Genomic DNA, 27,357 nt, shown 5'->3' with positions numbered 1-27,357 from the left:
CGCCCCCTTCACCACCCACTCAATCCCACCCCCTGGCGCTGCCTCCATCCGTTTTCCCGCTCATAAACTAAACTCTAGAGGCACAAACTCACCTCTTGTGATCAACTCGAGACGATGCGAGAGTGGGTGGAGGATTTTATGCATAAAAATGGTAAATAATGGGGGGGGGGGGGGAGGGAATAATTTATGTGGAATGATTTTGTATTTTCTGAAATTTGAAAAAATTTTTATGCTGCTCCTGGTTTTTTGGGATTTAATACAAATCTTTATTTGAATCGCGCGGTTTATTGCGAATAAATCGATAATTAGAGCGGGGGTGGGTGGCGCTGATTAATTGATTACTTCAATTATGGAATTGAGTGGGAATATAATGGAGATGTTTCTCGACTGATTGGTGATTTATTGAAATGAATCGATTTGTTGGTTGTGGATTTTCGGAGGGAATAATTTTAGTGGAATTATTATGTTTATCGGGAAAAATAATTAATTTATTAGTTATTTCACATTTTCCAGAAATTGAAAATACTTTTTTGCAGTATTTTATGATGTAATCGATAATGCTATTTGAAAACAAATTACATAAATCGGGCTGTAGACAAAAGTCATTTTAATTAATTTAATTAAAATCAATTTCGTTAATTAAATTATTTAAATTCATGTAATTATGGTTATTCGAATGGAAAATGAAATAGAAATTATTCTCAACCGACAGACGATTCATTTGAATAAGTTACTCCATAAATATATTATTTTTCACTCACCGGCAACAGATGCAACGATAAAAGTAGCAACAGTCAGCGCTATGATCAGACGACGTAGAATTCCCCTTCGTCTCATGTTTTTTCTTCCACCACTTGTTCCCTTTTATTTTTTAAGGACGGAACGGTCCGACCGTTTTAGACGAATCACTTCATCGGAAATGAAGAGGAAAACTCACTTTTTCCTCGATATTTTCGATCTGCGACAAAAAAGAATTCTCTCCCCATTCAATTTCCAATAAATCAAACGAAAGTGTAATAAAATTCGAACTTAATTGAATTACAGAATAATTGAATGAACATCGAGGGTAATAAATATGTTATCAAAGAGCCAGGGAATACTGAGAATTTCTCCAGGTGTTTGAGATTCTATTTTCCTCGTCAATAATTCTAAGGGTGGAAAAAATATATTGCACCATGAATATAAAATATCCAATGAATTTCTATCTTTTTATTTCGCTTTTAACTGTTTCACTGGGACAGAGTCGACCACTTTATGGGGCGGACATTCCCTGGCTCTCAAATTCCATAAATTTCATCCTCTACCACCCCCTACCACCCCCTCCCACCCTCTCGCCCTCTCCCAAAATTTCCAATATTATGAAATAATCTAACAATCAATATTCTTTCATCCACTGAATTTCACTGAGAAAAAAGAAACGCGTGAAAAAAAAAACCAAAAATATTCTGGGATAAAAAGTGAAAGAATTTCGATTGGATTGGGATAGTTCAAATAAATCCGAATGAATTTAACGAGCTAGACGAATGGATTGAAAAATACAACCTCAAATCTCCAAGTCGAAATTTTTTTTAGTGTAAAATTCTCTTTATGGGATTAATGACGCGCTGATAAATGTTGTGATTTCATGGCTATCAAATTTTCCGGGATTAATCCCTTCATCCTCAGTCCCTCCCCCTCCTGAATTTTCCGATAGTCTGGAATTAATCCGATGTCCATTTATCCACCGAATTCCACTCACCCTCAAAAATAAAATAATCCAAAATAAAATCTAAAAAAATGAGAAGCCTCTCGATCTCTCCGACAGAGTAATTCCAAATAATTCTAATTACGATTCAGTTTTTAAATTCAATTCACAGAAAATATTTTTGGGAGGTAAAATCTCAAAAAACGAAAGAAAAATTCGACATCCGCCGAAAAATAATTCCAAATAATCCTAATCAATTGTCAAATGCAATTAAACTAATTGAAAATGAGAAACTGAAGTTGAATAAAATAAAATTTGAACTTTAAACCCGGAAATAAATTTTTGGACTTTTAACCCGCGATAAATTTAGATCTAAATAAATGAATGAATATTTTTAATGACTGAATGTTCAAAATTTCTGAGGGATTTGTGTAAATTATTTTTATGGGGTTAGTACCTCTAATAAATGTATCAACAATTTCCCGATTAATGAAAGACAAATTGCACAACTGGTCGGAGCAAAGTGGCAGTCGGACGCGTACTGAAAATACCGTGGCACGACCGTAACGCGTGTAGTCGCGCGCAGGTATTGCCGACAAATACCCGCTTCCACCCCCCCAATCCACCCACCGCCCACCCACCCACGAAAACCCGATGTCGACGGCCTAGTGCGCCTACAAATGGTTGTTACAACGTACCCCTCAAAGCCCATCACGTGTCAATTTAACCATGGCAAATTCAATAACCGCGATATAATGGAAAAACTCGATGAATAATTGATAGGCGAATAACATCCATCAAATTACTAATTATAAAAAAGAGGGGATTAATTTGATAATGGCGGGGAGTGCATGATTAATTATCATGGTCTCTTGTATTTTGCTGGTGCAATAATTCGGGGAGTGACAGCGGTGAATTCAATTACGTGGGGAATTTTTGGGGTGGCGGGTGGTTTTTTTTTTTTTTTCTGCAAGGAAGGGGGGTAATGGGACAGAAATGAACGGCAATTCGAGATGAAATAATTGAAACTTCCTGTGGAATATTGATGAGAATTTCTAATTCATTAGGAGGTGGTAATTAGATTTTTTAATCGATTTCTGATTGCGATTGTTTAGATATCGATTTTTCATAAGTCAGTGAATTGTGATCGTATTAATTTCCAAAATAGTGGGATAACAAATGAGAACGTGAAATCATTAATTAATTATTTATCAATTTTTAGAATAATTTTCAAAAGTTTGAAGATATTTTTGTTTTTTCCTAATAAATTGGTGAAACAAGATGAATTATCTTAAAAATAAAAATACTATCTATCCATCTCAGGAATCTATTAATTATCTTGAATAATTAATGAACACCTGAAGTAGTCGACTCATGCTATAAAATGTAGATAAAAAAAGTGAGCGGTCGGTGTGCCATATCTCAACTATAATATCGTTTTAATCCAATCCGCAGTGACACGTCTCAAATAGAAGTTTCTCATGGGCGTGAATTAATGGTAGATATCCCAGAAAGTTGAATAAGAAAGGACAATTCCCCTTACCCGATTTTTCGTCAACCGTTTCTTTTTTTATTCTCTCATTCCTCAGTACAACCCACTGCTATTCTTTATGAAAACTTTTTATCCCCCTCTGGTGTCGTGTACTCTTTCTGTCCGATTTTCCAACAAATATATACATATCGTGGTGGTGTTGGTGCTTTTGGAATACCCTGAGGTCCATAGTGGTACGACCATGCATAAAAGTTCGAATGAAAGGGAGGCGGAATCTCTCCGGCACGAGACGAATGAAAAACCCTCTACATCCCAGCTACGACAATGCCTCTATGTGAATGAGAAAAAAAAAAAGAGGGGATGGAAATGAAAAAGAAAATCCAATGGAAAAGTCAGGGGATGAAAAATAAGATTTCAGAGTCAGAAACTCGGGATATCGTTCTCGATATGTCGATTACATTGTACCGTAACAATTGTTGCAGAATTGAGAAAATAATATCCAATTGGCCTTCGCTACAAGCAATATCGCTTTTTTTTATCATTGGCAATTTTTTATATATAAATGATTGACGGGAGAGATTTTTCTACGACCGGTGAAATGCGATCTAGAACTTCGGGGATGTTAGAATTTTCGATTAGGATTTTTTAATAATTTCTCACATTCGGTACACAATTGTTAATTACCCCCGAACTTTGAGTAATATTCCCCTGTAACTTCTTGATTCCGATCGCGAAAATGAGATAATCATTTGACGTGAATCCCTGATAGCGGTGAATTTATGAATGCAATACTCCAAACAGCTGACAGCATCGAACAGAATTCTCAGGGAATATTCTCAGTTAGAATGGGACATACGTAGGGCCTCAACATTCAGAGTAGAGAGACATATGAGAATTGGAGAGATCCTATTTGCGTAAATTTATCGTTGTGCCATAGCCCGTCCGATGAGCATTATCCACCGCCACCACTGGCTGTCACCACTGTTTCCATTATCCCCGACATTATGGGCTTTCTCCGGGGATAGAAGCTGGTGACACCTCCACGAGTATAACGGGGATATGTGTTTGTGAAATGGGCCAATTCTCCGTATAATCCATGAGATTCTGGATAATGCGTCAATGGAACAATTGCCTCCAGGCATTTCTCAAGCTCAGGATCTGGGCCCGACGTTGAAGATGATGACGATTCCCTTGGTCAACCGCAGGGACAGCCTAGGGATTCTCTGATTGACGTACTCTCCCGTGAATTTCGTAATTCAGTGCTTCTCATGAATTATTCACGTGTCTTTGAGCCTGTGGTATCACACCGGTGGATAATTGTCCTCGTGACGGCACTCGGGCGAATTTTTATTACAATTTTTACTAATTTTCGGTTAATTCTGTCTTTGCGAAATTTAATGAAGGATTCGACAGGTAGAGTCAACTATTTTTTTAAAAACTAGCAGAGATACAGATATTTTTATCATTACCTTTTTTCTAGCTTTCATTTTACTCTGTAAAAGAAGCTCCAATAAAAATTTCGGTATCTCTTTTACGTTCCGAGATATTCCCGGAAAATTCTAGCAAAGCCCCGGTCTTTCCCCGACTGAAAAGTCATTTCCCTTATATTTTAGTAATTTTCGCAATTTTTTCTCCTCAATATCACATTAAAATATTCCTTTGAACTTGACTCAATAAATTTCAAACAGTATCAACTGAAGAAATGATATAAATTAAACATCGCCCGAGTTAAATCGAAATAAAATCCGGGAAAATCCTCCAGAGGGTGAAAATGAGTTATTCAAATGAAGACTGGTTTAGCAACAGCTTAAAAACAAAAAGGGGATAGCTAAGGCGAGGTTTTTACGAGTTGGTGTGGAAAATTTGTCAACAGCCTCTCGACGGAGAGAGATATCCGTAGAAAGGGTGGAAGAAAGGTGACACTAATTACTGAAACTGGCCGGGAAATTGAATTCTCCCGGAGGGTTGGACAGGGTAAAACAACAACATCTCTGAAACACCCCCCGGTTCCTCCAACAGCCCGGAGAATTTTTCTTTGAAGTCATCCCTCGTCAACTCGAGTCTCAAAGGGATGGAATTGATGATAAAAATGATAGGACCCTCAACCGGAAGAAATCGCTATTCTCATCAATTTTTATTTTTTCATCCCCTTGTAATTACGAGGTATTGCTGTTGATACGTAATGATACTTTTATGATGGTATGGACATGTCCCCTTCACAATCGATCGTCAGCTTTACCGAGGCTCAAATTCATGTATAAATAAATACACCCAGCGGTCGATTTGTCGGTGTTATTACACCCTTTCGTTCTACCTCTTCAGACGTCCAATGCACTCACAATTATCAGTCCCGTGGAACAATGAGTATTAAATAATAAATTATTGGGTTGTACGCGTGCAAAAATAAATTTCCGGTAAAATAAACGCCGAATTGTTCTTCAAATCGGTAATTATAATGAAATATTGTCTCATATGACCGTTTTATCCTCTTTTTTAATTTCTCAATTCGATTCTTCGGTTTGAGCCATTGCAATATTTTTTAAATGCGAATAAATCATTTGAGAAATGCAATTTTATTCTCGATTACAATATCTGTGATTTCCGTGAATTATCTAGCCGAAATCAGATTTATATCTGAAATATATTTCTTCAGATAATAATATGAGTAATTAATTTTTGATAAATCGATATTCCATTTAATTCCATTCAAAATAATTAATCTACTTACCAAAAAATGGACGAACCAATCAGACTTATCCATTCTTTTTTACCACGAATATTTCAAAAATAATAACCAGAAAAATTAATGTTCAGGAAAAAAATAGGATGAAAGGGTCAGGGTGATTAATTTTTCGTTGTCCAGGCCGAGAATAATGACTGAATTCACTCAGTCGCAGTAAATTGATTTCCGTTGCATTACTCGATATTATGTCTGCATCGGGAATTAAAGAGGTCGTGTGCCAGCCAAATCGCTGGCAATTTGCTCGTTGTCGGGTCAACGACGCTCCAAAGAGTAAAAAAAAATCAACCAAATGGGGGGGAAAAAAAAATGGAAAGTCGCATTTCCATCGGAAAGCATTTGAGTCAATTTACCGGCTTCTCTCGCTTCAAGGGCTTCGGTTTTTTTCTCATCCCGATGCTATCGGATATTTAATATTCAACAACTATTTTAATATTGGCGGAGAAATTACGTACAAATGGTTTTGTACAACTTCAGTTCATTATTTTCTACGATTTCGATTTTTTTTTCATTTCAAGCGGATGTTGAGGAGAATATTGAGTTCGATTCAATGAGATTTATTTTTCTTCAGTGGATGAGGAGATGAAGCTACTGCATTTTCCTCAATTATCCATTCTGTATTCACATTAATTTTCGTTATGTTAAAGAATTTTTTTATGAAGAATGAGAGAACTCACAAGCAAGGTGGTGACGGATGAGTCAATTATCTCTGTATACAAGAGAGATGGCGTATTTTTTGTGAGAACCTTTTTTACAGCTTTTCTTGCACTCCTCAAAAGAGATAATTATAAAAAATTCGGTATCTCCCTTGGAAACAGAGATAATCCCCGAAAACTTGAATAAACGCGAGGGATCAAATCGATTTGTTGCTGTTCACCCCTTCAATAACCAATTAATTCTATTTAATTAATGCGGAGAACTATCGAGGGGATAGAACTAACGGTTGGGGTGTCGTAGAAAAAAGTGCACAAAATAATTTGTAATAACAATTTATTTACTATCACTAACCACTTCCTTCTTCTTTTCTTGATTCCACACTTCATTGATCTCTTCGAGTACTTCCGGCAGACGTTTTAAAAGTTCTTCTTTGGGTATTTTAAAATCCCCATCCAACCAAATTTTCTTGAGTCTCATGATGGCCTGGCCAATCAATCTGCGGTGAGTGACGAGTTCCTTGAGGTCATTACCGTTCACCGGAAACTTTGGTGGAATCCACTTCTCAAATTGTTCAGCAAGTTCTGGGGTACCTTTGTACTTGAGTACCTCGACAATGTACTCACGAATGTCTTTGATCTTGCCAGATGAATTGAGGACAATGTACTGATACGGATGGAGAGGATTAACCGAGATTTTATCCTCTCTGTGGATGACGAGGAAGAGGGCAAGATCACGATTGTAAGCGGACCAGTGAAGTCTCGAATGGATATTGAGGGCTTCTTGCTCGTTTCTCAGCATCGATGCGATCATCGTAACCGGATGTAATTTCAATCTCTGGATCTTGGCGCTCTGGCATATCCTCTCGAAATTCACCAGGTCCGGGGCTTCCGGAAGACCTATGTATTTTCCTACACCGCATTCCACCATTTTTTTAGTGAGCTCAACACCGAAGTTGCCATCGAGAATTTTATTCCATTCTGACCAAATTCTTTCCCCGGATATTCTCTCGAGTCCCTCCACGTTCTGTTTTATTGCTGTGATTATTGACTCCTCGTGGCTGTTAGGGTGCTCTGATATTCTTCCATAGAATCTGAAGTATCTAGGGATTTATTATCGATAGAATTAATCACTTGGAAGATTGAATTTTATGGAGGAAAGGGTTGTAAATTTTCAGTGGTTTTCATAATGTCTTGAGGATTTTTCAATTTCCAAATATCGATTCTTGAAAACGAAGGCATTAATAATTTATATCAAATGATGATTATGGCGTAAAATAATAATTTATAAACGATGAAACTTGAAAATGAAAAAATTCGCGATGAGTTTTTTCGAAATATCTCAGAATTGAAGGTAGATATTGATATTTTCATGATGACCTTTCTTATAGCGCTGACCTTTCTCTACAAAAAATATACAGATGAAGAAACTGCTATCTCCCTTCAATTCCGAGATATTCGCTAAAAATTGTCCTCGAAAAAATGCGCTTGTCCCAGTTTACTACTTGTCAATTAAAAAATTCATTTAAATTTCAAAAAAATCACCTCAAAATTCTCAAAAAATCCTCGCAGATTCTGGTCCCTGCGTCCCCCACAAAAGCCACTCGCCTCTTCTTCAGGTCGTCGTATCCGAAAAAATAATCATAAACTCGTCCTTCAAAATCCATAAACATGGAGTTGATGGTCAAATCCCTCCGGTTGGCATCTAGCTTCCAATCAGTGGTGAACTCGATGTCAGCGTGTCTTCCATCAGTGACAACATCGATCCTCAGGGTTGTCACTTCAAAATTCTCCTTGTCATTGATCCTGGCAGTGACAGTTCCATGCTTTTCACCTTTCAAATTCAACATTCGTATCTCTTCTCGGTTGAACATCTCCTTCATCTCGTCCGGTGTTGCTGTTGTTGCAAAATCAATGTCCTTGGGAATTTTACCAGTGAGTAAATCCCTGACAGCACCTCCAGCAATCCTTAATTCATGATTGTACTTCTTGAATACAGACTGGAGTAGCTCCAGCTCAGGTGTAAAAATCGATTTGAACTCTGGGCTCTCTAGTTTTGTGATCACTGGGTCAATCCTGGATGTTGGCATCTTCGCCTCGAAATCCCTTATCCTCCGCCACTTCAGGTCCTTCGTATTTTCGTTAAGATACTGCAATTATTATTGTTTTATTTGTAAAAATAATACCAATTAGGGTAACCTAGAAACAATTATGAATCAATTACCCGAACGTGCAGACGAGAGATTGACTTCAGGTGCCTGACGAATAGAGGAATAATTATCATTATTACTTTTTCTGAAGTTTATTAATTAAGTTTATTTGTTACTAAATACCGGTGTCACGTTGGATCGAGCAAATGTGCATGACGAGAAATAAACAGTCGTAATTCATCACCAGTGCAATCTATCGAAGAATTATTCATCTCTCTATCTTTAATCGTTAATTCGGGTTTCTTCTTTATCGATTGAAGTTTATCTTCGAATTTCTCTTATGGTCGGATGGTATCGCAGATTCTAAAGCCCTCGAACTTCTGTAGATGTCTCTAGTATTTTTAACATGAAGATAAAACTTCAAAATCTGTTATCAGAATTGAAGTGATAAAATGTGATGAAAGTAATTAAAAATTCTCAGCAATTATGGATTTATCTCGATGGGTATCGATTTCAGGGGAAAATGTTATGGGACTTTTGTAAAGCTAACTTAATTTTCCAGAAAAACGGTCTTCTGGTGGTTCGTCCTAAATTCAATAGTTCTCTAGATCAATTGATATTTAACAAAATGAAAAATTATAATGGTCTTATTTAATCACATCAGCAATGACAATTAATGATTGCCGCGATAATTTTTTATTTATAATTGATGCAGGAGGTTACTAAAGGATTAAAAAAAAAAGAATGAAACAGAAAAGTGAAAATATTGTCGAGAATTATTGTTTAATTGTCACTGCCGTGGGGAAAATGAGGGGAAAATTATAGGATTTATCCAGAAAAATCTAGAATTGAATGAAATTATAAAGTAAAATATCACGACTTGACAGAAAATTAAACTGTGTGAATTCACCTCGTGGCAGCGCTGAAAAATCCTGCAAACATTATTTGCAAACTGCAAGAAGTTGTATTTGTCCCGCGAAATGAGACAACTGAGAGATCGAACGATCCGAGTTAATAATGTGTGAAAAACCGACGTTTAAATATAAACTTGCGAGTTCGAGTCCTCGAATCCGTTACGCTCTCTTCAAAAGAGATAATAAAAAACGAATAAATGGGAATAAACAGTGAATTCTGCGCTCGTTCAGGAGAAACTAGGGGATAGGGTATCCTGATGAAGAGAATGAATTATGAATTCATGTTCTATCTCTCAGGAACCGGATAATAATTAAATAGGCGTTATTTGAGGGGTCGAGAGCGTCTGGCCGTTGTTGATATGGATCTGTATTATTCAGGCGTGTGTCCTCGGATTTTCAGGGCTGGGGGTGAGATTGATGGCTGAATGTTTAAACAAACCTCGAGAAATTATTCCACTGTCCACCAATTATTGGGCTTTTTTTTTTCTCTTTTTTAATGAGATGAGGAAGAGAAAAGGGACATTTTTGGTTGTCAACGATGAGTTTACACAACTCTTTGCTTTTGCGATTCCATTACGCACTCGAGACAGACTGGCCTGGAATTCTTCGACCTCCTGGAAACTCGAGAACATTAACTCAAAAATGTCTTAAGGGGCACACCTACTGTCACTGTTTAAAAAACTGAATTTTGGGAATTTAATGAATATTATTTTATCAAACGTTTTCTCATTTTTCGGATATATTTCTCCATTAATAAATATTCCATATTTACAGAAAGGAAAATCCAATCGATCCAATCGATAATCCATAATTCAAATCAATTTTAAATACCGAAAATGTGAAAACGCGTTAATAAAATAAATAATTCCATTACTAATAGTTAAAAACTATTTGAGATACGCACGTGAAATTTTGGTGTATTATTTATAAAAATCGATGTTTTCAAAATTTCACACTTGGTGGGTCTTTTGAAAATCATTAGCGGATGCAATAAAAAAAAATTGAAATTTATTTCGACGCGCGGTAATCGCACGATGCGCGATATTCCTTCGAGGTATTCATTTGGAAGTTGAATTCTTCAATTCTGATTCTTGTTTTTTGGATGTGGCCTTTTTGTTTTGGGAGGTGGAAATTTTTCGCTGGGTGATGGAGGATAGAGTGAGGGTCGATATTACATTCACATTTAGTGTCTCGTACGTATTTTGAGTGGTTGGCGCGTCCAACCCTGAAGAGCCCTCGACTCATCGTCGAGAGGTGGTCTCCTCATCATCATGGGTGGTCCATTCTTCTCTTACGCATCCATTATATAAGTTTCCATCGAGTGTCAGTCGAGGATTAGTCGAGTTGACCAGTCTTGCGACCTCAGCTGCCATTTCACCTCAGTCTCAGTAATATTCAGTGAAAAAATTGCATTGAGAAAAAAATTTTGGGAATTGAGAAAAAAAATTGCTTTGAAACTGATAAATTAAATGAATAAATAAGCGCAACTTCGTGTGTTAATATTGAATTGAATGAATTTATTTAAAAGAACTAATTAATCTGAACTGAATTAAACTTGATTAGTTTAATTAAAGGTAATTTAATTAGTTCCATTGTCGAAAACTTTGCAATGACGAGAGAGTGATTGGTATTAATTATTTAGTTAATTCTTCCATTATTCAAATAATCTCAAATTTTCATAAGTACATAAAGACAAAAAAATCAAATTAAAGTATTATCCGTTCTTTTAAAATTATTGCAAATTCATAATTATAACTGATAATTTTTCTGGAATCTAAAAATCAAAGAGAAAGTCTCCGGAAGCTTTCATAATTGAATAAGAAAGTATTTTCATCTGTTGTTGAATAATAATTGAAAATTCTAACGATTAAGGGAAATTCGCGAAACGAAATTTGTTGTTTCTGTGTCAACAAAATATTAAAAAACAAAATATTGACAAATTTTTATGGCAATCCCGTGTGGCAGGCAATATGGCCGATTCATCATGGCACCCGTATTACAAAACCCCCGACGTAGGGCGCAGGACGAAAGTTATGGGGAGGTTTCGAGTGCCTGCTATCAGCAGATAAGGACGGACCCTATATCCTGCCCTTCTGCTTCTCAGTTTTACAGTGAAACCCACACACAAAATTCTCAGTCCACTCCATTCAATTCTTCAAGAGTCGGCCTACCCCTCTGGTCTCTCATCGCTCTCTTTTTCTGTCGCTCATTTCACCACCCACCACCCACCACCCACCCGGCACAAGTATCTCATCTACTGAGAAACTGTGCGATCGATCATCTTTCGTCACACACACGACGATTCCCTGATAAATTGACTCGTCAATCCTTTCCGTTTGACGTTTTAACAATTCCGTCAATTTTCGATTCATTCGATACATTATTAATTTAATTATTAATATTAATCATAGCGTGAATCATCAATATCCATCAAATATTGAATTCCATTTCTAGAATTAATGAAATTCCATTTACTCCGAAAAAAAAAATCCAGGAACTTCTCATTATTCTTTCTGATAACAATTAATTAATTCATTAATCACTCGGGATTTTCTTCTCTCGATAGAAAAATCGAATTAATTAGTATTTTTAATTCAAGTACACAGAAAAAAATAAATACTTGGAACAAGTAACATCTACTTCAGGAAATTATTTATTTTTTCCGTGTACGACCACTTGAAAAAATGCGGGGGAAAAAAACAGAATGAGTGGAATGATAAAAATATAATTTTTTTTCGTCTGAGTTCAATCAAAAATTTGCGTGTGGTCCATCCCTGGAGGTGTTAATGAGGCAGAATGGGCTACCGTGCGTCTCCAAGACTGGACCCTTCAATTAGTATACATCAACCCACGTCTCACCTTTCGGCCTCTCCCTCTAGAAACTTCAATCACCGATTCATTCTGTTTGAATTTCACCTCGTCGTATATTCGTGTCGAATGTTTCGTTACCACTGGATTCGTCGTAACGTATAACAGTGGATTCATTGTACGTTTGCTGTATCCAATGATATTTCAGTGTTCACCTTCACTCATCTCTCGAGTTACGAGTACCGTACAAAAACCTGTTCCCGTGCAATTAACATTTACATTTCAAGTTGTTGTTTTCATCCGACAGCATCAGCCCGACCATCTCAATGAATTATATTTTTCCATCAATCCCGAATTATGCAATAAAAACAATTATTCCCTTCACTCGTACAAAAAAAAAATTTAACTCATGAGTTATAATACATTGTATTACATTTTTTAATTGAATGATATCGTAATTTCTGTAATAATTCAATAATTGTTAGTTCCGTTGTCTTTATTGCATTTTCGATCTTTGAATTTTAATTAACCTTTAAAAATCCAAATTTCATTAAAAACCGCGGGAAACAGTAAATGTCACGAGTATCGAACCAAAAAAATTCAAACTTAATAAAGCGAATCAAATAAACAAATTAAATAAAATAAAGAATTCATGGCCAAAACGGAGAAATCAAAATGATAAAAAATATTGATTATAAATAACAAGTTGTTATTTAAGAAGAAGGTGGGAGTAATTCTCAATTTGACGCTCAAAGAGGTTTTGGGCACCTGTCGCGTGTGTGCAAAACCGGGATGAGGGATGGAAAGGGACGAGGAAGGGGTGAAAAGGGGTAGAACGGGGTGAAAAGGGGTAGAATGGGGTGAAAAGGGGGTGGAAAGGTGGGGTAGTTTATAAAGGGTGGGTGGATGTGGATTTGGAGACAGAGGTGGCGAGTAAAACGAGCGGTTGAGGACACAGAGGGAGGGGGTACGTTTGAGGGTGAGTTTGAAGCCCGGATGGGAAGGAACATAGGGTGAGTGGGCTACGGGTACACGTGGTTCTATTTGCAAAAACAAAGTTTGCACGGGACAAACACCAGTGCAATGCACACTGGCTCATAGAGTCGGCCTATACACTATCCGCTGGGTCAAAAGCGCAACAAAGAGTGCGTTATGTTTTTCAACGGTCATGGATTACCTCATTATCAATTACCACTCATTATCAATTGCACGGTGAAGAAAATATTCACCAATTGCCCGGCAATTTTGTAAACGTCGGACAGTTCGGATTTTTTATTGGAAAAAAAAATGGGATTAATCGGAATTTTTGAGTTATTGTTGAATAATTTTTTGGAATGTCAATGAAAAAATGAAATTTTGTCGGTTTTCGGGAATTTTTTTTCGCGGGGTATTGAAAATAGATTTCGGAAATATATCTGGGGTGTGCGGGAAATATATTTGAGGTGAAGTATATGGTATGTCATAAATATATCATCACATGGAATTATTAATATATAAAGATATGCATTCGAATCAAAAATATTTTATAAGTATGACATATACTTGAAATAAGGATTTTAATCTAATTGCCTCAAATATATTTTATACTGGATTTTAATATATTCCATTTTCAATGCGAAATCGATGACGAATTTTTCAATCATTTCGAGACCATAGAATCGGTCATTTATAAAAATCATCAATTACTAATTACTCTCTCAATGAATAATCACTTATACATAAAATCAAAATAACAATAAAATATATCAGAAATATTCTGCAACCCTCATAAAATCCAATAAATCGAACTACAAATTAATATTATCAATTCTATGGCCCCGTAATTAGTAGCTTCACATAGCAATTTCTTTTATCTCAGTATGCACCAGTGAATTTGGTTCACGATAAGAAATCCGCGTCCAAAGGTTTTATTTAACCGCCGGAATCTTTAATAATGGCGCAATGATTACGTCTACTGTTTAAAAAGCTCAGGAAGGTAGTGGGGGGTAAATCCTGCAAATATTTGTAACCCAATGTCAAACACCCCTCAAAACTCGAGTCTAATCGCTATCCCAGCCGAGAAACCAAAGATATCAATATTGTACCAACGAGCAATTACCAATATTGTCATTTGTCGGTTGAATTTTATCGTGCCGCAAGTTGTTTGCGGAAGCTAAAAGAATCAACTTCTTTAACCCAGAAGCAACAGAGTCACTTCCGATCTCTGTACCATTATTTTCTACTGAAGTATCGAATACTTGATAAATCAATTAAACACCGGATTTCATTAATTTCGTTATTGAAGTTCATCTATCCTTCACTGATATTATTATTCAAAATACGACACAATTTATCAGTAAAAATTGCCAAGTGAATTAACCAATTCGTATTTTTAATTAAAATTTTATTCAAATTCAGTGATAATGCTTTATTTGTTTATTTTATTTGTTTAGACTCAATGATTAGTGGAATTATGGGAGGGGGAGAATTGGATTGATGTCTGAATTACTTAGAAATTGGCAGTTATTGGTTTTCAATAATCGAATGATTTTTTGTCTTTGGTATATCGTCTTTCGGATTTTTCTTTATTCTTGTTTTTCGCAATGAGAGAGAATCATGAAAATGAGAGAGAAAAAGTGGGGAGAGGGTGATGTTGACGCGCAAATATTTGCCACAGCGTACACCATCGTCAAACGACTTTTCTACTTCACGTCTTTTTCAACCCCCCCAACCCCTTCACCACAAACTTGAATGTTTCTGTGTTGTTGGAAACAATTTTCGGGGATTTTTCACGGGATAAGTGGAGTTTACTGGTCTCGGGGCATCAACTGGGGAACTTTGTTAGGACTCAACCCTTTTTCGGTGTGTGGATTATTGCGAGTGATAATATTATTGGGGCGAAGTGAAGTTGTAGTGTTTTCGATCAATTCCAAGGGTTGGAATGCCTCGGAAATATATTTTATTTATTATATGGGGATGTTCACTGAAAATATTATTGACTCATCACTATTTGTCTATTCGATGTTTATTTTTTTTATTTTTTTATTCTCAAGCTTTTTTACAAAGACAATTTATCATTTCAATTGAAATAATATCATTTAGTTTAAAAAGTTAATTTACGATTAATCGTCTTGATCAATTAATTAAAATCAAAATTGATGGGAAAAAAAAATAATCTCAATGAACAATTAATTTCATATAAATTCCGAATCTCTCGATGATTCTCGGTGTAATAATAATAATAAACAATAATGATTTGTCCTCTTTTTAAAAAATCTGGTGGGAAAATTGTGAAATTTGATTTTTTCGGATTGATTGAAAGTTTTTCGAAGTCAACGGAAGGTTGAAAAGAGCGTCGATATTGGTGGGGGTGGCAGGGGGTGATACTCACCTGATCCCCGAGAAAGCAACCCTCGTTTTGCCTCATTCACTTACTATCCTCTGTGTGCTTTTAATTTACCAGGCGGCAGGCAAATGTTTGCACCACTCCCCTTCGATCCAACCCCTCCTATCTCCCTCGACCTCACCACCAACCCCATCTCTCCATCTCCCTTTCTTTTCAGGGGGGTTGCTTTTTTTTTCTCGTTCAGGGAATACTATACCCTTCCCTGTCTCTCATTTCGTCCTGTCGTACTTCACTCTTCTTTTGGCCTCAATGTATTGACTGTCTCTGACCAGATACGGGTAATTGGGATTTCATCATTATGTCGGGGATTATATGACTAATCGAAAGGAATTTTTTCCAGAATTCCTCGGGCATTTACCCCCAGAAAACTCATTTGATCATTTTTTTTATTTTTGTATTTTTCGGAATTCAAATTTTCGCGGGGGAGAGGGATTCATTTTGCGGGGAAAACGGTTTTCCTTTTTTACCCAGGAAAAATTAATTCCCCTATTTTTACTGGAATAATAATGAATTTGTTTAGTTCAGGGAAATAATTGAATTTGAATAATCGATTTTTCATAATTTTCCGGGAAAGTCACAAAATTTTTTATTTCTGTGGAAATCTGAAGAGAATATTTTTCCTGTGGCGAATATATTAAAAAATGAAGAACCTGTCAATGTTGGATGTCTTCACAATAGAAAATTGATATTTCATACATTTTTTCAACATAAATTCAAACAAATCGAGCGTTTCCAGAATTTAAATTTCTCTCAGCGAAGAGCAAATTTATTTTCAGAGAAAATCGATTCCCCCATTTTCCGCGGGAAGAAATGAATTCCACAATTTTCCCAAAAATAAAAAAGTTATCGGATAAATTTCATAGAAAATAATTGAATTCAAATAATGAATTTTTCAAGATTCTCCAGGAAAAATCCCAGAATCCAAAATTTCCTGGAAGCCCCAAAAATGAAATCATTCAATCAAAAATCAAATTCGAAGAATTAATATCTATCAATTTTTTATCCGATAGATTTAAATAGAAAAATTCATGAATTCATGCGGCAAAGTGCCTTTGTTTTTATTTACCCTCAATAACCCAAGGGGTTAATCCGTGTGAATCGAGTATCCGACATATTAACAGAGGGTGAAAAAAAAAAAGAAAATTGATGTCACTGAAAATACGCAGCAAACAGCAATTACAAGCGCTTCGGCACGCGTCCGAGTCTTGATAAACGAGCAGTAATGAGGGAAGTGGTGTTTAACCCCTCATTACTCGTCCTCGTCCACGCGACCGGAAGTTCCTCTAGGTGGTCAACGGTGTGTGTCATTCAAGTGTCTTATTTGCGTGTGAAAGACCCAAAACGAGGGCCCATTTCAATTTCATGACCTATTCAATTCAATTCCCGCATTTTCCCCTCAAAAAAAAAAAAATCCCTCCCACCCCCTCACCCTTCCACCCCTCGACGAATTGTCCTCGCGATTATTTCGCGATTCATGAACGACTCCGGCAATTAATTAATTAAGATGGGCAATTGTTTATTTTCAGTGGGGAAATTTGAGATGGATATTTCGGGTTAGAAATGGGAGTTTTTTCCGCACGTGGAAATTATTCACGGGAAAATGCTGTTGGTAAACTGGTGCCTTCTCTTGGCGATTTTCCTAGGCTCTTGCTTTTCCTCTTCTGCAAACACCAGGGCGGTTTTCTAGCCGATAAACTAAAGCTCCTTGGGTACATGATTTACTCCTTGACAACGTAAAAGAGAACCGCGTGCTGTACTTTATGACGGGTTCGTTTAATCTTGAATTCGCCCGCGGGAAATATTTTTTCACGATGAAAATCCACATCCGAGATTATTTTCCCGAGAAGGAGTAATTTTTTTTTTATCTATAAAAAATCGTTACGCCAGGGAAACGCAGGTTTTTTGAATCAATAATAATTACTGTCGGTTTTTTAAATTAAATAATAACATTATAACGTACCAGAATTTTACCGTTTAATTACTTTGGGAATTTTAATTGTCATTATAACGGAATTTTGACTGAAAACATTTTTTTTTGCTAGAACTTGAATTGAATTTGAATTTTTCATGAATTTCTTGAACTGAAACAATAAATATTCCATTTGTTGAATTCTTAAAAATTTAAAACCGTAAAAAATTCGCCTTTCACCCGCGTGAAATTTCTCGGATTATTTTCCACCGGAAAATTCTCAAAAATAACAACCATCCGCTGAAAAACTCTCACTAGATATTTCTCAAAGACTGAGTGACTCAAGTCCTGAAAAAAAAGAGCGAGACTTTTTATTTATCCACCGAGGGAAAGTAATGAACTATCTTTGAGTGACTTCCGGCAGTTGCCCGGAGGAGAAGGAAGTCTCTTTGATAAATTCAAGTGAAACAGAGAAAGCAGAAGAACACTGCACAGCTTGTTGACGTATCTCGAGTAGATGACGAAAGTTTATTAATTAGCTGAGAATTAAGGGAGTCAGCCCCTCAGAACAAAATTAATGAATATTCCAGGGGTTGGTGCGAGGGGATCAATGACTGCAAGGACTTCATTACTATTTTCCATTGCTCGGTAATGACCGTTGATTAAATACGAATAAACATTAAATCAATCTTTGAATAAATAACGATATAATTTTTATACGCGGACGATATATTGTCCTACCCCTGGGGTTCTCGTGGTTTCATTAATAGTTCAGGGACTCGAGGGGGAATCCACGTGAAAATAATAATTCGACGCACCTTGACGACAATATTCTCGGTAATTTTACTAAATGGCCCTTTTTTATCGTCACGCTTCGCCTCGGATAATATTCAATCGTCTAATTTAATAGGATGAGAATGAAAACGTCGGAATATCGGAAAATTCATTGAATAATACATTAAAAAACAATAATTTATTTATTTATTGAATTTTCAAGAGAATATTAAAAATTCAGTGAATTGTTCAATTTAATTATTTGTTATTCAGGATTATTTAGGATAGTTTGAATTAAACATTTGGGTTATCGAATAGAATAGTGGAAATCCATTGATGAAAATATTTTATTATTAAATTAAATCCTCTGGAGGTGGACGAAGATGATGGAGTGGGAAATGATTACCGGGGATGTTTGAGTTACTGTGTAATTGAATATTTTAGCTATCATGAAAGGTTTGAAAATCCACCGAAAACGGAAAGGATTCTTTACTCGGAAATTTCACCTCGTGGAATTGAAATCCCGGGAAAAAGGCAGGAATTATTACCGGAAGTGTATTTACTTGTTATTACAGGCGGACATCCGCTGCCGATTGCATGAGGGTAAACAGGAAAATTTTATTCCCTCATCTCTTATTTCAATAAATCTCAGTAAACATCCATTAAATAAATTTTCGCGAATAATTTCACTCAGAGAATTAATTAATCCACCTCGATAATTTGTGGGAATTCAATGTTGCTAGCGATTTTTTGTGGATTGATAAATAAAAATAGGGGAGAATGGGTTATTGAAAAAATTTTGGATTTTAAATTGTTGATGGGGATAATAATGGGAGTTGTTTGGTGAACAATAGAAATGCCATTGACGTAGCGGTAAATTCAATTGAATCCCTCGAATTTATTCGTCATCAGTCCACAACATGATAAAAGGATCAATCGTCTCGTTAATGATTGGGTGGACAGCTGATAACACAATCAGTCGATTGAGCTTGTGAAAAACACGTTAAAAATCGGTCTTGTGACTGGTAATTCCTAAAATTTAAACATACCATTGGCAATCGGGTAAATTGGGTGCTTTTGACGTGTGAACTGGACGGTTGCTGGGGTGAATTTATTCATGGGTTTGGAGGAACGAGGGAGATGGAGAATTCGTGGGACACGGGATGAAATTTGTGGGGAATTAAACATCACCGGAAATCATTCACCAGACAAACCGTTTTCAGTCCTAATCAGTCGATTTTACTAATAAATTATTGCATAATTGTCGATAATTACCGAACATTTCAAATATTTTTCATTCCACTCTAGAGAATTCAGGGAAATAATTACCGGAATTTCCCTCAATTTTGTTAAATAACGGGAAATAATTATTGCAATTATGAATATTCATTATTATTCATTGCAATAAATTTTTCTCCAAAAAAATTTCCCCGAATTTCTACGAATATCTCGGGATCTAACAGAGATACAGAAATTTTTGTGGTAACGATTTTCGTGTATCTCGATGCGCTCTACAAAAAAGGTATTGATAAAAATTTTGATATGTCTGGGGGATTCCGAGATATTGATGAAAAACGGTGAATTTTCATCTGCCCGCTTGAAAATTCAAGTTTCCAGACTTGTAAAATAATTTCCAACTTCATAAATGTTCTGTCACCGAGGGTGAGATCTCGGGATAATCGTGACAAATAGTCTGGGAGTTACGGGACTCGAGGATGGTAGGATGAATGAGGATAGGTGCCAGGTGGGTCGTACTAGCAACAATTACATAATGACGCCACACCTTCTGGCTCTCCATTGATGAAATCCAGCGACATATCGTAATCCTCTCGGATAATGCGGTGATATAAAATCTAGGATGATGCATGGTTGATAACCGTTTGATTGAGTCATTAACCGTGTAAATTTCACAGCGAGGAAAATGGGGGTTGAGGGAGTGACTCTGGTTTCCCTGACGGATGATGTGTTGGAAGCTGCCGCGTGTGACACTCTCGCTGTTTATGTAAGATATTTGGCCTCGCAAATATTTGGAGATTGTCTACAACCCTGCGTTTCTATTCCGTCGAGCAGTTAACTCGGAATTCAAATGATGACTATATTCTGCATCCCTGAGACTTAATGAATTATGGAATCATTTAGAGATTCACAGTCTTACGGATATTTCACGAGTATGGAATATCTGGAATTACTTGGGAATTCGTAATCTCATGAATTCATTGCATATCGAATTATTTACGAATTCGTGTGGGTACGGATTTCTTGAATTTTCCCTGAGACTGAATACTATAAATAATTCCGCGGAATTATTCGGGAATTCACAATCTGACGAATGTTTTGGATATAAAATTATTTAGAAATTCGCGGTCTTAAAGGTTTCTCAAATTCTCTTTAAAAATGAATTCCACGGAATAATTCCAGAACTCCAGAATTCTATACAAATTCTTCAATCCCCAAAAACTTCTCATTATCCCCAGAATTTGACAATCCGCGAATTTCTCGAATCGCGGCTTTCCCCCTCTCCCTATTTACGAACAACTCCATAAAATCCAAATAACCAAATTATCCGTTTACCTCGGTGGGGTAAACAAGGGCGTAAATGCAGTACTTTGATGCGAAATTCAAAGGCCCCAAAAGCGCAGAGAGAGCCGGCGAATGTTGAACGGTTGGATTTTGAGTTCTAACGTATCCCAGTATATGGACAGTCATAATGCATGGCCTAGTCAGCTTCGGCATGGTCTAGTAGGGGATTTGGTTGACAAATCATTAACTATGCATCGAGCTGGCCAGCAAATACTCGTTACAGTCCGCCTCACTCGTAGCCCCAGTATTCCACCCTCTGTCCAATGCTAAACCCCCGTGTCGCATCCCACCTGTACGCCCTCGGAAAATCATCCCCCCCGAAGTCATTCCCGTCTTTAATCTATCATTCCCCTATTTATTATTCATTTTTCCGATTAATATCATCGTCATGACTGACTACTCCAAATTATCTCATTAATCTATTATTTCACCATGAATTATCCACGAGATAAATATACATCAATTTTTTTTTTTTGCTTTTTCTATTAAATTATTAACTGTCAATTATTCACTTGGATGATTTAATTTTGGTTTAATTTACATTTTAAAATTTCGTTAATCTCATATTTTTTAAAAATAGCTTTAAATTATTTTGTGTGAATTAAAGTTTAATTTTGAGTTCAATCATATAAAAAAAGTTAACCAGATTATTCAAGCTATTTTGTGATAAAGATATCTTAAATAATTTTATCCTGAAATGAACAATTAAAAAAAAAATGATTAATTACGTAATTACAACTGGACTATTCGATTCGCTGATCAAATTATTGAATAATTAATGACGAGATGAGAGGACAGTGAATTTCTAAATGAAAATGGGGGAGAGGCATTGTTTTTGTCAATATCTCAGTGATTTGTATCATCTTGGAGTCTCTTATATGTTGACTAACACACGTTTCCATTGGTACATAACCACGGAATAAACGCGCGTTACCCGCGCGGTTGTACGGGTGTGCACGATGTCAATATTATACGACAAACACACTTAAATAGGCTTAAAATACTAACATCCACCTCGTTCAACCACCGACATGAGCGCAAGCTCAATTGTGTGTACGCACTGACTTTATATAGAAGTGTGTTTATATGCCGTATATCGCCTTTTGGTTACTGTGCGATTTCAAACCTCTTCCGTCCCTCGTCTTCGACTTTGCGGCACCCTCAACCAATATTTACGATAATTCAACAATGAAAATGCGTCCTTGGGTGGTTATGATCGGTAAATAATCAACATTTCGTTGGTGCGATGATCAAATAATTTAGATAAACAATTTAAAAGCAAAAGAGTGACGATAACATCAATTGATGAAGCTGTCATGAGAGATCTAGGTTTTATCAACTCAAAAATGTAGAATGCTCTTCAATATTTGCCCTTTCGAGTTTTCATTCTCAAAAAATGAAGATAGCTATTATAATGGTTAATCAATCAACATTTTGATCAATTAATTAATAAACAAAAGCCTAAATGATGACGAAAACCATCAATTAATCACCGGAACGAAGTAATCACCAGGGATTCGGTATTTTCAGTCTCAAAAAATCAACAGCACATATTAAATCTCTCGAGTTCTCAATTTCAATAGCTCAAACACCGGAAGCTGCCCCAAATTCCTGTAAAAAAAAAAGAAAGAAATGAAGATGACCGAATGTCCTGTGGCGATGATAAATTCGTAAAAATCCCAGCGAATCATGAATGGATCGGCCAGTTGTCCGGAACATTGGGCACGTAAGAGCTAACGAGATCAAAACCCGTGCGATAGAAGGTAAAACCCGGTGATGTTTACTGATTGGCTTAAATCAACGTTAAGCCGATCCAATCCAATTGGTGGCCTCCGGGCCACATATATTCCCTACCCCTCAAGCGTCGGCGGCCCTTTTCTCTCTCATCGGCTACCAGTGATACAATTGATTCTTTTTACACAACCGTTGAGTAAAAAAAGAAGAAGAAGAAAAAAAAAATGATCGGTGGATGCGTCACGGGGATTTATAAATTCACCCACTTTCTTTTATTCTTTCGTATTTTGTCGCATTGTCGCATTCGATGTTAAAGAATTTTTAGTCGATTAATCGACCCGTGGCGATCATAAATTCTCGTGTTCAGGTGTTTGGGTGATGGTTTTGAGGTTGACGACAAATAACTGGCACGCTTACCAGTCAAGCTGGAATTTGTCTGAGGAGTGACTCCAGGTGTCTTCGGGTACTGCTCAGCAGGATTACCGCTTCTTGGTAGGGGGGCTTTCGTGTCTTCAGGGTGTCATGGGGCGTCTTTTAGGGGAGGTTTACCGCGAATGGGGACCTTGTTTCAGGGATTATCGGGGGAGTGAGAATTGACGGTTCGCGAGAGCAATCGCTTGCGAAAATTCTCGGGGATAATTGTGAATTCTTCATCTGACGAAAAAAAAGCGACGAGTGTAGTCCGATATACTAGGAACTGACGTAATTTTTAGGAATAGGTGTAATGGAATTATCGGGGCTGAAGTAATTATGGTAATTATTATTTTATCAGGGGAATTATCCGAAGTCGATTTCGCGCTTAGATAAGACTTTCAGGGATATCTCGGGATCTAGAAGAGATAGCAAGATTTTTGTAATAACCTTTTTTGTAGGTTTTGATAAACTCGATGAAAAAGGTCCTATCGAGAATTTCGATATTAATCGTATATTCGGAGATATTCATTAAAAACCGGACGACAGTGAAATGCGAATTAATTCGTTGTTTCGATTATCGATTATTTCCTCGATTTTTTATTTTGTCGCGTCAATCAAAAAGCGAATCTTCAATTTTTAGTCAAAATCTAGTGGTGAGGCAATTTGAATTGAATAAAGTCCGGAGGAGAAATACCTTGAGACCTTAAAAAACCCCCAAAACAGATAAATTGAAACCGATGAATTTTAGAAAAGAAATGAAAAGGCAGAAATGAACGGAAACCGGACAAAAGTCAAAAACGGATGCAAAAGGCCCTATTGTAGTGGATTTCAGTGTTGTTCAATTGCCGTAAAATTCGTGTTGTCCCTCATTGAAAAGATTCTTTTGACATGGACCATCAATGGCGCCTTGCGTACCTGTCTCCAGCCTCTGGAGACATTTACCTTTTTCTACATCTTGAAAATTGACTTTTAACGACAGAAGAAAATCATGATTCGGTGGGCGGTTTCATGCTCGTGAAAATCGATGATAAATTGTGAGAAATATGCGATTCGGGGGGTGTAACTGGGATAACGTGTCGAAATGTCTTTGATCCCGACTAAAAAGGCGACAATTCCTCGAGGAAGTTCACACGATCTCTCTCAATTTATTCAATTTCAAAAGAAATCTGTTGCGCGATTTTTTTTTCTCACGCGAAATCCACGATTTTCAATATGAAATCGACCGATGACTTTTAATTTGTTAACGATTGGTAAATATATTAAACTGTTTGGGTGGTAAATATTTGTATCGCTGAATAATCAATGGCCGGTGAATTCACGGTGAAATATTATGCAAAAAATGGAAAATCAGGGGATTTGTTATTTTAATTTTCAATTTCATAAACTCCCGGTCAATATTTGAATTATACGTATGATGAGAATTAAAGAATCGCTTGATGTTTTATTTCTCGAGTAAATAGACTAGTTATTGTTCGGTCAACCCGGGAATATTGGGTGATTATTTTTGGGGAAAAATATTTCCCATATTTAAAAAAAACGGAGGAATAATTTTTGAATAATTTTTTAAGTGTCTCAAGGGCTTTCTCATTTCGCCGAAAAATCTATATAAATCTAAATGAAAAAGACGCGTGTCGTAGGAAATGCAGAAGTCGGTTGGAACAACATTTTAAACGGGGCAAACACGCATAGAAAATGGTAACAATAGGGCGTGACCGGGGCGGAACACATGTCCAAACATTAGGTACAATGATCCCCGCTGGTTTCTGAATTGTCCATTCACCCTCGCCTTTTCCAACGACTAGACGTTTTCTCATTCTCATCACTCTCCAATGGTACGATGAGACTCCAATGTTTGCGATACGTTACACGGTCACTCCGGATCAAGTTCAAAGGTCTCGCAAATCGGCAGACGATTTTTCATATTATTAAATAACCATTAAAGAAATTATTAATAATTCCGTAGCTTGGTGGTCATTCAGCATTATTTAATGAATATGACAGTAAACAATTCAATGTCGAGCAAAAATATTGATTTAAAGAATTTTCTCAATTAATCGTAATTCATGTTAGGAAAATGTTTAATGTAATTATTTTTTAGGGTCAACCTAGTGTTTTTCGAAAATTAAATTCTTGTTTGCATCATTACTGCGTTACGCAGGGATCGATGTAATTTCCGCTTTTCAAAATATTCTTTTTAGCCTGAGAAATAAGTGGATTGAAAATTTCACTGCTGAGGTAATATTACCTCGTCACTTAATGTACATTGAAAAGTAATTGCGTCAGTGCCCGACGTAATGAGAATTCCATTCGACTCGGATTCTGTAAATTCCATTAACAAAAAAATTTCCGTCTCCAACGAATCACGTAGTTATAGGCGCGTTTTCCGGCGCGAGATAAAATTCCCGGAAGCTAGTTGGTTCTCTCTCTACCTCGACGGGACCAGGTATTGTTTTAACGTGTTTGAGTCAAATATTGACGCAAGTCAGGAACAGAGAGAGGGGTTTGGAGGAGGTGGAGATGGGACGACAAAACGACCCACATAACGTCATCCGTTCTCCCGGCATTTTTTTTTTTCACCTTTTTTTTTTCACTTTTTTAGCGGTAACGAACGAGAAGAAACGACGAAAGAATGGCGGGGGTTGGGGGGGTGGGAGGCGGGGTGAAAGAAAAAAAAAAGTACGGGAGAAAAAAAAAACGTAAGAGCGGACTCTCGTGTCACTTTCAGGGGGAATGGGTCATCTTTGTTCCTGGAAATTCCCTTAAAGTGTTACAATCCTTTTTTTTTTTTTTTTTCATCAACGTTTTCCCTTCTTGTTTGAATTATCTAACATTTGAAATAAAATGTTTGACGTGAAAAGCGAGGAGTTGTGAGAGAGCGGAGGTTTTAAACCGCTTTGACTCTCATAAAATCTCATAACCCGAGGGTAGAAATGCATGGGGGTAGGAGTGAAGACAAGTTGGGGTGTTTTTTTTTTTTATTTCTTCTCTTAGGGGGATGCTGTGAGCGCCTGCGTTTTCTCTCGACCCCCATTGGACGGTGGATATTTCAATGGGGGAATCTCAATGTTTGTTCTACGGATTCGTAAATCCACGCCGTGGGGCCTTACATATGAGTCTCGTACCTGTGAAAACGGGTAATCCACACGTGTGTGCAAAAAGATATGTTGCATTCCATTGGAAACTAGGTACAAGGGGTGATTACATTTTATTTACTAGAAAAGTGGGGGTTGTTTCCACGAGTCAATGATCCGTGTTGTAATGCTCCCTTTTCGTTCGGTTTTGAAATAATTCTTCGGTTTTTCTCGTGTTTAATTCATATTCTCTGGGATGATCTGAAATCTCGGTTAATAAATTTGAAAATAACATGTGAATCATGTGATTCCCGCCATTTTTTATGGAGTTAATCGCGTTTTGATTGCGGAAATGTAATTTTTACGTTGCGCCTTAATTTTGATTTTTCAACAATTCCAAAGGAAATAAATAAAAATATTTATATACATATTTATATTTTTAAGTTCTGAAAAATTGAATATACAATGAAAAAAAAAATTGAAAATCGAAAATAAAAATTTTTTTTAATAAAAAAAAACAAAAATAAAAATATCAAAATACAAAATTTTGATATAAAACTTTTAAGTCCTTCAAAGTTGTATATAAATCTTCCTATTTATTTCCTTTGGAATAGTAATAATAATAATAATAATTTCAAAGCATAAAAAATATTAATTTTTTATTTTTGAAATAGCAGCAGCTGTACCCACTACCTTCATACCAAATATATTCAAAATATATTTGACTATATCCGTGCAGATATACCTCACAATGCATGAGACATATATTCAAAATATAATTTCAATACATTTAACAACAATTCCACCAAAAAAATCAATAATCTCAGTTATAATTTTTGGGATTACATAAAAGAAAAAATTTTTTTAAGGCCGCGTTGTATCAGAAAACCGTCGCGTTGTATTTGCTTAATGAAAAATAGTCTCACACTCTTGAGTACCGAACAATAGCTGTATTTTCGTCTCGGTATTGAGGAACATGATGAAATCCAATGGGACACACTCGACTCTCGTCCAAACATACTCGGGCCTAAGGAAACACATTTGCCTGC

At 36.4% G+C, this 27,357-nt stretch overlaps 4 protein-coding genes across 7 annotated transcripts in view; 1 reads left to right on the top strand and 3 right to left on the bottom strand.

Moving 5' to 3' along the window:
• The window catches only part of LOC105268613 (uncharacterized), a 52,264-nt gene extending 50,041 nt beyond the window's left edge, over nt 1-2,223 (bottom strand). For both annotated transcript variants that reach the window (XM_011308307.1, XM_011308308.1), the window contains exons 1-2: nt 2,142-2,223; nt 762-958 (exon numbers count right to left, since the gene is read on the bottom strand). In XM_011308307.1, coding sequence (XP_011306609.1) covers nt 762-837 — 76 coding nt within the window. In that variant the 5' untranslated portion in view covers nt 838-958; nt 2,142-2,223. The remainder of the gene's footprint in view (nt 1-761; nt 959-2,141) is intronic.
• LOC105268615 (uncharacterized) overlaps nt 1-27,357 on the top strand; it is a 104,067-nt gene that overhangs the window by 51,016 nt on the left and 25,694 nt on the right. The gene's annotated exons all lie outside the window — the stretch shown is intronic.
• Nucleotides 6,904-8,966, bottom strand: LOC105268614 (CCA tRNA nucleotidyltransferase 1, mitochondrial). 2 transcript variants are annotated; one of them, XM_011308311.1, is made up of 4 exons: nt 8,903-8,966; nt 8,794-8,827; nt 8,115-8,719; nt 6,904-7,672 (listed from the first exon to the last, which is right to left on the bottom strand). In XM_011308311.1, exons 3-4 carry the CDS (start codon nt 8,657-8,659, stop codon nt 6,907-6,909), a joined length of 1,311 nt encoding a protein of 436 aa, XP_011306613.1. In that variant the 5' UTR covers nt 8,660-8,719; nt 8,794-8,827; nt 8,903-8,966; the 3' UTR covers nt 6,904-6,906. The 2 variants fall into 2 exon arrangements, with proteins under 2 accessions (XP_011306613.1, XP_011306612.1); XM_011308310.1 differs by having other exon boundaries at nt 8,794-8,953.
• The window catches only part of LOC105268618 (uncharacterized), a 72,087-nt gene continuing 67,380 nt past the window's right edge, over nt 22,651-27,357 (bottom strand). The window contains exon 6 of the mRNA XM_011308324.1: nt 22,651-22,700. Within this exon, the coding sequence (XP_011306626.1) occupies nt 22,666-22,700 (35 nt within the window). The 3' untranslated portion in view covers nt 22,651-22,665. The remainder of the gene's footprint in view (nt 22,701-27,357) is intronic.

Source organism: Fopius arisanus, unplaced genomic scaffold (genome assembly GCF_000806365.1).
Source record: "Fopius arisanus strain USDA-PBARC FA_bdor unplaced genomic scaffold, ASM80636v1 scaffold00059, whole genome shotgun sequence".
NCBI lineage: Eukaryota > Metazoa > Arthropoda > Insecta > Hymenoptera > Braconidae > Fopius > Fopius arisanus.
The sequence above is the reverse complement of the archived record's forward strand: the minus strand, read 5'-3'. Positions and strand labels throughout refer to the sequence as shown.